Source organism: Magnolia sinica, chromosome 6 (assembly GCF_029962835.1).
Source record: "Magnolia sinica isolate HGM2019 chromosome 6, MsV1, whole genome shotgun sequence".
NCBI classification, from domain to species: Eukaryota; Viridiplantae; Streptophyta; class Magnoliopsida; order Magnoliales; family Magnoliaceae; genus Magnolia; species Magnolia sinica.
In genome coordinates this window covers 6,145,890-6,158,219 of record NC_080578.1, presented here as the reverse complement: position 1 = coordinate 6,158,219, position 12,330 = coordinate 6,145,890, and the positions used below count along the sequence as shown (strand labels likewise).

Sequence of the window (12,330 nt, the reverse complement as noted above, 5' to 3'; positions counted from 1 at the left end):
CATTTTTCTATGTACAATAAAAATTAGTTCTAATCTTTTCAATGCTCTTAGTAAAATAATATAAGTAACAATATTATATCAGTTTCATTGCTCTTTCTTTATCTTTATATTTAATCATTGCCATTTCCTATTACTTTTAGGTTGCGTTTTGGTTACACCAAATATGATGAAATTTTGTTAAATTTCATTATTAATCAGTCCAATTTGGTGCAGAATATCATGAATTGGTGCAACCAAGGACAACGTTGATTAAAAATCTAGAAGTAGCATGTAGCTTATGCTACACCCTATGTAGCTTACACCTCACACTTCAGAGGGGGTGAACACTACGCTACACACTATTTGCTATTTAAAATGCTGTGCCGGATTTACCATGCAGGTCCTTCAATACCTATTGGATGATGTGTCTGATTTCTTGTCTACACATTTCGGTAATGCAGAAGTGGGAAGAGAATGTACAACAAAAGAGAAAGGCTGTGGTAATGTACTTAAGGCTTTTATTGACTATATATCTTCAAGAGAGGTTGAAAATTTTCGGACTAGGAGGCGCGACAATGAGAATTCTGTTACACTGACTACAATCCATCAGGTGTTTATGTTGGAAAGCACCATATGCTCATTCTACTCAGTTTTGACCAATGTATTCAATAACAGAGAGTGTGGCTGTAATGGCCGTTACGGCCTTTGAAAAAAAAACAAAACCCGTATTGGCCCCATAACATGTAAAGGTGGTCACTTGTAATGGCTGTTGCATAACTGTTTTTGGACACCTTGTTCCCGACATGGATGGGAAAATTTTGTTAAAGATACTTTTTTCTTCTTCCATTTTTTGTTGCAGTCAAAAGGTCTAGAATGGGATGCAGTGTTCATTGTGAAGGTATGGCACTGAAACTATCACACGTGCATTTGTATATGTTTAGTAATTAATTGTGTTCACCTCATCTGCAGCTTGCATTAGATGGAAGAAATTGTTTTCTACAGAGAATTTTCAGTTTTCCTAAAAAAACATAAAATCTATTTTATTGTATTGGAAAAAAAGAGCTATTAATTGCCTGTATGGGTGAAATAGGGTTTAGGTCAGAGGTTACTTTTGAAGTTTCACTTTTGGTGATACCATTTCATTATATACAACTGCTATCTTATTAATAGTTTGGTTACAAAAATTGGAAGAGAAATGCTTAGTAGGGTAGGAATGACAAGAAGTTGCTGCTTATGTTTTTCTTTAATAAATTGTCATAGGTTTTTGTAGCTGTTTTCTTTGACTCACCTTTCTGCATTATGCTATATATATGATTAACATATATAGTTGTCCAATTATCTTCTGGTTTTTTGATGCACATTCTGTAAATTTGATTTTTTTTTTTCTTCAAAAAGGTCAGCCTCATTTAGTTGATTTCTTGCCTTTACTGTTGGTGTTAATTTGTCTATTCTTGATCCCTTCATGAATCCCTTTAGGGGTCATTTGGGAGCGTGTAATCAATGGTAATTGGTGCATTTGGGAGAGTGTATTGATGTGAATTTGTATACACCAAAAGCCCCCCTTTTGAAATCACAGCAAAACCATGCGATTCCATTTCACATGGATTCCAATTACTACCGATTCGCAAGTCACAATCCTCTTTTTCACTCTCTCTCTGCCAATGCATTTCAAATATAGGCTGCCAAACACATTCACAATTTACATAGATTCTAGTGGATTCTGATGACAGGTTGCCAAACACAACCGGTGATTCCAATTCGCATGGATTCCATGTTAATTGCCAATGCATATCAAATACATGCTCCCAAATGACATCTTAGAGTGGTGCTGCCTTATCTGATAAATTTCACTGAAAATATATCCAGCGTGCCCTCAAGGCCTGAATAAACTACACATTCTTTTATTGATAGTCTTCATGACATGCTATTCAATTAACTATAGTATCACTTACTCTTCTCTATTGAAACTGGAAATATCTGACAAGCATATGATACTTTTCCCTGTTCATAATGCTCATCTCATCCAAATCCTTTGACTCAATATAGATTGCCCATTAATTTGCAAAACCAATTTTTAAGTATTCAGTTTCTTCTCAACAACTACTCCCGATGCAGTCCCATCATCTGGTGGCACAGTCAGGTCTTTAATCATCCTCAAACTAACAATGCTTCAACATTTGCTTTTGTAGTGGGTATGTTATCCACAAAGGGTTTCAGAGGCCTCGATTAGCAGTCAGAGTCCATTTCCTTCACATTTTGCAAAGCAAACTCAAATTGCAATCTTTATTTTTTCTCTAGAGACTTGATTTATTATTATATTTTTTTTTGAATTTGACACATTTTTAGGATCATTAGAGCCTCCATGCTAACTGTTTTGACGGGTTTCTGTTGTCCTTTTGTCCAATACCTCCATGCATCACCAATGTCTCTTCAGTTCTTTTCTTAGAGCAGATTCAGTGAATTTGCTTAGAAAAGGCCCTTGAAATCTAATACAGAGTTAAAGTGTACTGTTGACCAAAAGTGCTGCAAGTTTTCTTGGTTTGATCCTTCTACACCTTCCTCACTAAAGAAGCCATGTCTAGGAAAGAGGCGCACGCAAAGTATGTTTGGCATTATCAAGTTTCCCCCAAGATAGCTGCGATCGGGTGGTTGGTAGGTAGAAAGAAGGTTTTGACTATGGATAACCTTCGAAGAAGAGCGATGATTCTTTCGAATATTTGTTTATGCTGTATGGGGGATGAGGAATCGGTTGATCATATTTTCGTGCATTGATGCTTTATTAGTTTAATTTGGACGGACAATCTATCTCGATTTTATGTGATGTCTTGTCCGTTGTCAGTTGGAGATCTTTTGGAAGCTTGGCACGGAGTGAGCCTTCGAAAAGAAAGGAAGATGTTATGGAGAATTTCTTTGCCCGCGGTCTGGTAGTCCATATGGGAAAAAAGAAATGCTAGATGTTTTAGAGGGGAAAGTAAGTCCGCAGAGGGTGTTTCCCAAAAGGCTAGAATGTTCATTATTGAGTGGGCCTCCACCATTGATATGCTCAAGGGATTTGATTTTGTCTTTTTGGGGATGTAGCTGGGCTGCCATCTCGGCGTCTTAGCACTGTTTTTGTATGTTCTGTTTTTGGTTTTTAATAATATTCAAGTTATCTTTTAAAAAAAAGTTCGCTTACATTATCTAGAGTTGCTTCATTGTTGAAGACGTACATGGTTTGATACGTGTAGCTTCCATGCTTGATTCCCTTTTTGGGGATGTAGCGGGGCTGCCATCTTGGTGCTTAGCGTTGTTTTGTTTGTTATGTTTTTGGTTTTTGATAATATTCAAGTTATCCTTCTTTTCTTCTTCTTCTTTTAAAAAAAAGGAGTTCACTTGCATTATTCAGAGTTGCTACATTGTTAAAGACATACATTGGTTTGATACATGTAGCTTCCATGCTTGGTTCCCTTTTGGCTGGTAATTAGTTAATAAAATGAATTTGTTGTCTACATGCTCTCTTGAGAAGAAAGATCCCTCATATGCCACAATACTCCCTCCCTATCTGATGTTCATTGTTTGGCATCCTCTCTCTCAGACCCTTGTCTCTCACCATGATTGAAGGAAACCCTTTTCCTTTGTTTTTCTAGTTTGACTTAGGCCATGTTTGCAAACCATGGATTCCATGCCAAAAAATGGAGAGGGTAAAGGGTTTTCCTCTTATGCGACAAATTGTATTGTTTGGATAGTAAATAAAAGGGTGGATGGTGGATATTGTGGATTCCACCAAACAATCATTACAATTTTCCATAACTTGGGTTCTGGCACAAGAAACTTGGAGTATTGTGAGAAGAGTATGAGATTTCCGTTTGCTATTCAAGCAAGACCTCAAAATTGGATTCCATTTTCGAATAGTTCTCACAGAAATCATCATTTGAATAGTTATTAATTTTTCCACCAAACATGCCCTTAGAAGATTTCAAAGATGATTCTGATTGGCGGGCCTTTAACATCCCTTGTTGTCAGCTCCTATGATATAAAGTACAATAGCTGGGAGAGATGGTAACAAAATGTATGAATTTTTCCATCACTCTTGATAACAAACTAAAAACAAGAAACACAAGACATTCATATTAGAAAAGGGACTGGGGTACCAGATTGGAGCTGCCAGGTGCACAAAGTGCTTCATCCTTATTATTTGAGATATCAATTGAGAACCTATGCTCCTCAATAGTTTATATAGATAGAAGTCATAGGTGACTTTTATCAATGACTAAACCTACACAAGAATAGCATAGCGATAACCAACATAACACAATTTTAAAACCATAAGCATGTTGAGGTTTTATTCTTAACTCACCCCTCAAAGACAAACACCACAAAATTCTTCTAAAAATCACTATTGGCCTTAACCAAGTGATGGGGACATCTCGCGCACACGCACGCCCCCCTTACGCATGTATGCAAGGAGGGTTCCACTTTCAATCTGGATTGATGACGATATCCATGGAGGGCCTCCTAGTTAGAGGACCGTGTTTTGGTTCCTTGGGGTGGACCTGATCATTATGTGGATCCCATCATTGGATCTCATGATCGTGGCCTACTACTCTAGGTGACCTAGGACTTTGAGTTTTGCTTATTACTGTTATTGGGAACATCATGAACGGTTTAGATTGCATTGATTAGTTGTTATTTGTGATTACTTCGTCTTTAAGTAATAATATGTGCACATGGCCCGACTTTTGGGGTATAGGCAACACCTTGTAGGATTTTTTTCTTATAAATAGGCAACCCCTTGTAGGATTTTTTTCATTGAACAAGATTAATAAAATTCTCCGTTTTCCTGCTTCTCTAATTCTTTGAGTTGTGAAAACCTAATTGGGTATGAAACCCTCCATTCTTCTAAGGGCTAACTATCGTAGTGCGAAGCCACACCCATTCCGAATCACCCCCATCTCTTACTCTTCATATTCCTCATCTCCTACAGCCATCCCCTCATCAAATCCACCCATGTTTGCATCTAATCTTTTCCCTATAGCAGATTTCCAGAATATGGCCCTGTAGGAGGGCTGAAACTTCGGCGGAGCACCATGTTCAAACCGATCATCCGTTTTGTCTGAAATTTGGAGGGAAGGTGGCCTATCCCTGGCTGACCAGAGTTGGCCAATTCCAGATTCGTGGGCCCCATACACGTGCGGGCTGCCATCCACGCATGTACGTTAGGCCGGTTTGCTGTTCACACATGCGGGCTGATCACAGGCTTCCTCTCGTCTCTATTTCACTCCTCTTTCGCTTTGTTTCCACAACCCTAACCCTAGATCATCTTAAATCCCTAAGTTCTATTCCACTTTTGAAACCTTGGGTTTTCCCGAATTGAAACGTGAGAATCCCTTGGATTGGGAAATAATCCTTTGCATGTGTGGATGAATCTACTATCCTTTGAGCATTGTTTGGTCTATAATTTTTAATTGATTCAATCCTAACATGTGTAGGCTTGGACCCTCGTAGATTCCCCTTGTTGATTGCTTGACTTTATGTGGGATGTGGAATTATTGTGATTGTTTCTAAATTATTATGATCTAAAGCCTGAAATCTTGCACATCGTATTTAATTTTCATGTCCTGCATCAAATTTGGTATCAAAGCTTTGGTTTTTCATAATGGATTGCATTACATGTGTAGGGTTTAGTCTACTCGCATATATGTTGCATTAAATTTTCATCATATAGGGCTGTTTAGGACCCATCATTCACAACATAGACTGCTGAATTTTCTTTTGTCAGAAATTCTCCAATTTTCATTGCTGAATTTTTTGTTAACAAACTGTTTGGATAGTTATGTTGCTGGAATTTTAGGAGCATTGCGTAGTTTCCCTCATATAGTCCTATAGGAGCATTTAGACGCATAGAGTTGCATTAGAGGACCTTTGAGTCGTGTGGGTAGTTGTATGCCCACACGTACTGGTCGCGGTTTTAGGTTGCATCCTGCACTAAACATGGACCAATTACAAGAGTCAATGGACAATATAACCCGACAGTTTGAGTCTTTGGGTAGGCGCTTGGAATAACGTATTGACCAATGCTGGGATTAGCTTAATGTGCACGTTACCCAACTAGAGATCTCCGCCTGGGCAAACCCCGCCATTGGGGAAGATACCCAATCTTAGGCAGGTGGTCGGGAGGATAGATAAGGGAATTGGGGTGGCCAAAGAAATAGACATGGGTGTGCAATCGTGCACTCACCCTGCGAGGGGCATCATGATCATTATAACCCAGATGCGTAACTCCTCAAGGGAGTCAGAGTAGAGGCCCCTACGTTTAATGGCCATTTGGACCCTAAAGCTTTTTTAGATTGGTTGGCAGATATGGACCACGATTTTGAGTGGTACGACATGTCAGATTCTCGTCAAGTGCGATTTGCCAAGATGAAGCTTGTGGGCCAAGCAAAGAAGTTTTGGGTTACTGTTGAGCGAAAGAAAGAGAGGTTGAGGGAATCCCCAATAGTCCATTGGGGAGAAATGAAAGAAACTCTTAAGAAAAAATACTTCCTTTTTTCTTATCACTTGAGGCTAGTTGAGGAGTCGAAGTCCAAATTTAAGCCTCTCCATGTTCTAAATACTAAAGACTTTGAGCGAGAGACTGAGTCGGACTCGATGGTGTACGCCCTTGTGGCTAGGGAAAGTGCACCAGAGGCTAGTGCAGAGTTACCCACTGAGGCCATTCCGATAGTGGATGAGTTTCATGATGTCTTTCTCGATGATCTACCAGATGAGCTTCCCCATATGAGGGATGTACAACACGCCATTGATTTACTCCCTGGGGTGACTATACCAAACCTGTCTGAGGTAGTCAATAGGAGTGAGAAATTTGTTCAGGTGTTTAGTGGGGGAGCACACCAGGACGTGGGACACTACACTACTTATCGCCGAGTTTGTATTTAATAGTTCTGTCAATAGATCCACAGGTTTAAGTTCTTTTGAAGTTGTTACTGGTTATAAACCTAGGAAGCCTATTGATCTTGTCCCTATGTCCCTGTCCCATAGGCCATCAGAGTCTGCAGAGTCCTTTGCACATCACATTCATTCATTGTATCAAGAAATTAGGAGAAAGATCAATATTAGTAATGAACATTATAAAATTTCTGTTGACCAACATAAACGATTCAAGGAATTTAATGTAGGGAACTCTGTGATGGTCTGCATTAGGCCAGAGTAGTACCCTTAGGGAGCCGTTCGTAAATTACATGCGCGTAGCGCTGGACCATTCAAAATTATAAAACGAAACGGTCTCAATGCGTTTGTGATAGATCTTTCACCTTTCATGGGAATTAGTTCCACATTCAATGTGGAGGATCTAGTTGCATTTCAGGGGACTACTGATACATTGTCCGGCCTGTCACCTAACCATCCTGATTCCCCAGACTTTGCCCTTGATCCATGACCCCCTCTCGGCTCATCTTCCCAGCCTCTACCTCCCATACCTACCCTTCCCACACCCAGAGAGGAGATGGAGGATATTCTGGACCATCAGATAATATCGACATCAAACGGTGGGTTTCAAAAGTTTCTGGTCAAGTGGAAATCACGCCCAGCTTTAGACAGTACGTGACTCACCGAGGAGGGGCTTCAGAGACTTGATCCTGGCATCTTGGCGCGGTTCAAGAGTTTTGTTTTGCCAGTGGCGAAATCTTCGTAGCCAGGGAGAGTTGATGGGGACATCTCGCGTACACGCACGCCCCCCTTATGCACGTACACAAGGAGGGCCTCACTTTTGATCTGGATTGATGACGACATCCATGGAGGGCCTCCTAGTTAGAGGACTGTGTTTTGGTTCCTTGGGGTGGACCCGATCATCATGTGGATCCCATCATTGGATCTCACGATCGTGGCCCACTACCCCAAGTGATCTAGGACTTTGAGTTTTGCTTATTATCGTTATCAGGAACATCATGAACGGTTTAGATTGCATTGATTAGTTGTTATTTTTGATTACTTCGTCTTTAAGTAATAGTATAAGCACATGGCACGGCTTTTAGGGTATAGGTTTTTCTTATAAATAGGCAACCCCTTGTAGGGTTTTTTCTATTGAAGATGATTAATAAAATTCTGCGTTTTCTTGCTTCTCTAATTCTCCGAGTTATGGAAACCTAATTGGGTGCGAAACCCTCTCTTCTTCGTGGGGATAACTACCGTGGTGCGAAGCCACACCCATCCCAAATCACCCCCATCTCCTACCCTTCATATTCCTTATCTCCTACAGTCATCTCCTCATCAAATCCACCCACGTTTGCAGCTAATCTTTCCCCTACAGCAGATTTCTAGAATTTGGCCCTACAGGAGGGCTGAAACTTCGGTGGAGCACCGTGTTCAAACCGATCATCTGTTTGGCCTGAAATTTGGAGGGAAGGTGGCCCATCCCTGGCCGACTAGGCCCTATCTGGCCGATTCTAGATTCGTGGGCCCCACACACGTGCGGGCCGCCATCCACGCACCTGCGTCAGGTCGGTTTGCTATCCACACGTGCGGGCTGATCACAGGTTCCCTCTCGTCTATATTTCACTCCTCTTTCGTTTTGTTTCCATAACCTTAACCCTATATCATTTCAAATCCCCAAGTTCTATTCCACTTTTGAAACCTTAGGTTTTCCTAAATTGAAACGTGAGAATCCTTTGGATTGTGAAATAATCCTTTGCATGTGTGGATGAATCTACTATCCTTTGAGCATTGTTTGGTCTATGATTTTTAATTGATTTAGCCCTAACATGTGTAGGCTTGTACCCTCGTAGATTCCCTTTGTTGATTGCTTGATTTTATGTGGGATGTGGAATTATTGTGATTGTTTATAAATTATTATGATCTAAAGCCTGAAATTTTGCAGATCATATCTAATTTTCATGGCCTGCATCACCAAGGGTTATTTTTTTTTTTTGGGTTAGCTTGTTAGTACACACCCATGTCAGTACACACACTCCATGTTAGCCACCCCCGCTAGGGATCAATACCAAGGTATTTAATAATGGTAATGCTGGCCATAACAGCCACCATTAATACCATTACGATACGGGCTGTAATGGCTGTTATGGCCATTAAAAAAACTGTAATGGTACACACCTATACCATTACATAGCTGTTTTTGGATACCTTGGCCTCAACTCCAACTATCAGAATCAGAATGTTAGCCATATGTAAAATTTTCTTAAAGCCAACAGTCAAGCGGGTACTGGCAGTAGTTGAAGGCACAAGTGCAACACTGCACAATAGATGTGTGAGCCACTCCCATAACAAATAACAAGGTACAAGGACCTCACAAACAAAAAATATCGACAAGAAAAGGTCCAATGCTAGTCAAAATCCTCCATTCTAGGTTGATAACAATGTGCATGCAAGCAAGATAATCCTCTAGGTTGAGCATCCCATTGAAAAGTTGGTCCATTGAGCAAATAAGAGTTGAGTTTGGCAAAGGTGCACTCCCATATAGTTGATGCATGGAAGGCAGTACTCAGACAATGTTGAGTCAACAACAGATAGTGGGTTGAAGAAACTCAAACACAAAAAGAAAAAAAAAAGGAAAACACAAAAGAGGTTTTCGAGTTTATATGTGCAAATATATGACGGTGGCGATGCATAGAACCATATATTAGACCCAATCATGACAAGCCAAAAAAGATCCGGACCAAATGAAATGGTATATAATTGACTTTGATACCATGATGACAAAACTAAAAACAAGAAACCAAATATTTTTATATTAAAAAGGGACTGGGCACTCTTACCAGTACCTAGGTATAGGAATTGCTACATCTTTATCATCTGTGATATCAACCTAGAGAATCTAAGACTCATTATGCATATATGAGTCATAGGTGACTTTCTTGAGCTATCCAATGTGAGGGCTAAGCCACACATGTAACTGGCATAAACATGCTATTAGAACTTAGGAAAATGTTGAGTTTAGGAAATCCTAGCTATTAAAACTTAGGAAAATGTCTGACGCAGGACCGATGCATGAACCAATTAACATGTGAGATCAAGTAGTAGAATCAAGACAATTAACAAAAAAACAAAAGCATTGCCATAATCATCACGAATATGATGAAGACGAAAAGAACATCATGCATGATCCTAGCCTAAGTTACCAACATCATCACACAAGATCATTAAACAAAACGAAATTAGGATCTAATGGATATAGGGATATTCAATTAGCATATGATATAGTCTATTTCAAAGTAGAAAGCCTAATACAACCTAGGGTAAAAATTAGGGTTTGGGTAATTTGGGAAAGTAGGAAAATTATGGATTTTAGGTTTAGGGTTAGGGTTTGGGATTGTGGATAAGTAAAGGAAAGATGGGTTAATGAAAGGATGAAGGCTTATGATGGGAGAATCGAAGAATTCGAAGAAAACACCTTGAGGGAGAAGAAGAGAGAAGATGGTGTGGGGATAGATGGAGACCTCGCACCTCTGTTGATGAAGATTAGCCTTACACCAACCTCCCTTCCAAATCGCATAAAAGTGTTTTCAAATCGCATGAAGATGGAGGAAGAAAGCATTGGCTTTTCTCTCTTAGAAAATAAAAAATAAAAAATCACAAAATCCAATGGGAGCGAGGTCACATGCCCCCCTCTTTTTATGGATCTAAGAAGTTTCAAAAATTACAATAATCCCCCCGTATTGTGAATTTTAATAAAAATAGCTCTAGTCTAAATAAAATCAACTAAAATACTCATAATGTATCCAAATATAAAATAATAAAAAACTAAATCTTAAAAGATGATAAAGTCTAAAACTGATGTGGATGATTAACGATCAATGGCCCGATCATGTGATCCATGCGATCCAATGACCTGATCGTTGCGTCCCTCTAATCCAATAGTTTGGATCACTCCATAAAGCAACCCATGCGCATCTTCCCAGTGTGGGGTCTTCCAGATGCTCGTACATGCACATGAGGTCTTCAGCATGATCAGTCGCTCACAGATACTCGCCTAGCCACAGGGAAATCGGTGTGGCCCGCCTCCTCCTCTGATACGTACGCAAGGGTGTACGTGAAGTGATGTCTTCATCAATGTCGAGTTTAGAAAATCCTAGCTATTAAAACTTAGGAAAATGTTGAGTTTTGAAAATCCTCAATTCACTATATGTGATTATTTCCTTTTGATATATAGTGTCCTTTCCACAGTCAAAGAAAGGGTATATAGTCTTTGGACCATAGTCAACAGTCTTTAGGCCAAGGGAAAAAGTAAAGAAAAAGATATATAGCTCCTGTGCACATTTTTCAAATGGGTTCATATAATACCTTTTTTTTTTTTTTTCTAGTTTTTCGCATTCAGATTTTAGAAAAGAAAATAAATCACTGGTATGTTGGTGCTAACAACATGTGCATTTCTTCTGAACTTGGGCAGATAATTCTAAAGGGGCATACCTTATCAATTTCTTGAGGTCTTTTTTTATTTTCACATGCATCTTTTACATGGGGTAGGAGCATTCTGTGCTCAGCATCATGACATCTTGATCTATTGGTGCAGGCAAATGATTCTGAAATTCCTTTATTGCATGAATTTAACGGTGTTGTGAAAGAAGGCGGAACTACTCTTGAGGTTAGCTTGTTATTTTCACGAACTTTTTGTTCATCAATGTTATGCAAAAATTTTACTCACAGGCTTTTGAATATCTTTGTAAATATTCTTCCTAGGAGGAGCGTCGGCTGCTGTATGTTGCAATGACTCGTGCTCGGAAGAAGTTGTACATTTTGTATGTTATTATGGATTCCAATTGGCAGGTTAGATTTAGTATTCAATCAACTCAGCATTCTCATCTGCAGTTGTTGACATTTCGATTTCAACTAATGAAATGAGACCTTCCAGTTGCTACAACCCTCACGTTTCTTGAAAGAAATCCCAGACCACCTCCTTGAAGTCCAGGTACACACTGCCTGTTTGCAATTTTAGTGATATGGGTGGTACATTAGGGACTATTGAACTGTTCATAAGTTAACATTGAATCTATGAGGTGCATTTTTGGAATGATTTTTGAATGTAATATAAACTGAGAGTAGACTGCTTCATTTATTTGAATGGTGCTTTTAATTGACGCCTGATTATTGGTTAACACTTCACATGTATGATAACATGCAGATTTTCTTTTGCTCTGAAAATTATTTCTTCTTCGCAATTACCTGTGTGCGAAAGATGTACTTGTTCACACACCATGAGATTATGATATTTCTATGTTGGAGTGGTTCCAGTTAAATGTTTAGATTTTCTGGGTTTAACTGGTTTTGTAGATATAGTTGTAGGTGAAGGCCAAATGGAAGCGAAAATAATCCATTAGAACCGGGCCCAATCCTACGTAGGGCATGGAGTAATTGGGCCTCGGG

General features: G+C 39.4%; 1 protein-coding gene across 3 annotated transcripts in view; it reads left to right on the top strand.

The window, feature by feature from the left end:
* Nucleotides 1-12,330, top strand: part of LOC131248068 (ATP-dependent DNA helicase SRS2-like protein At4g25120) — a 43,919-nt gene that overhangs the window by 20,621 nt on the left and 10,968 nt on the right. Inside the window, exons 18-22 of one of the 3 annotated variants that reach the window (XM_058248116.1) lie at nucleotides 441-479; nucleotides 839-877; nucleotides 11,480-11,551; nucleotides 11,647-11,733; nucleotides 11,819-11,875. In XM_058248116.1, the coding sequence (XP_058104099.1) occupies nucleotides 441-479; nucleotides 839-877; nucleotides 11,480-11,551; nucleotides 11,647-11,733; nucleotides 11,819-11,875 (294 nt within the window). Of the gene's footprint in view, nucleotides 1-379; nucleotides 590-838; nucleotides 878-11,479; nucleotides 11,552-11,646; nucleotides 11,734-11,818; nucleotides 11,876-12,330 lie in introns of all 3 variants that reach the window. The other 2 variants (XM_058248114.1, XM_058248117.1) reach the window with 2 other exon arrangements.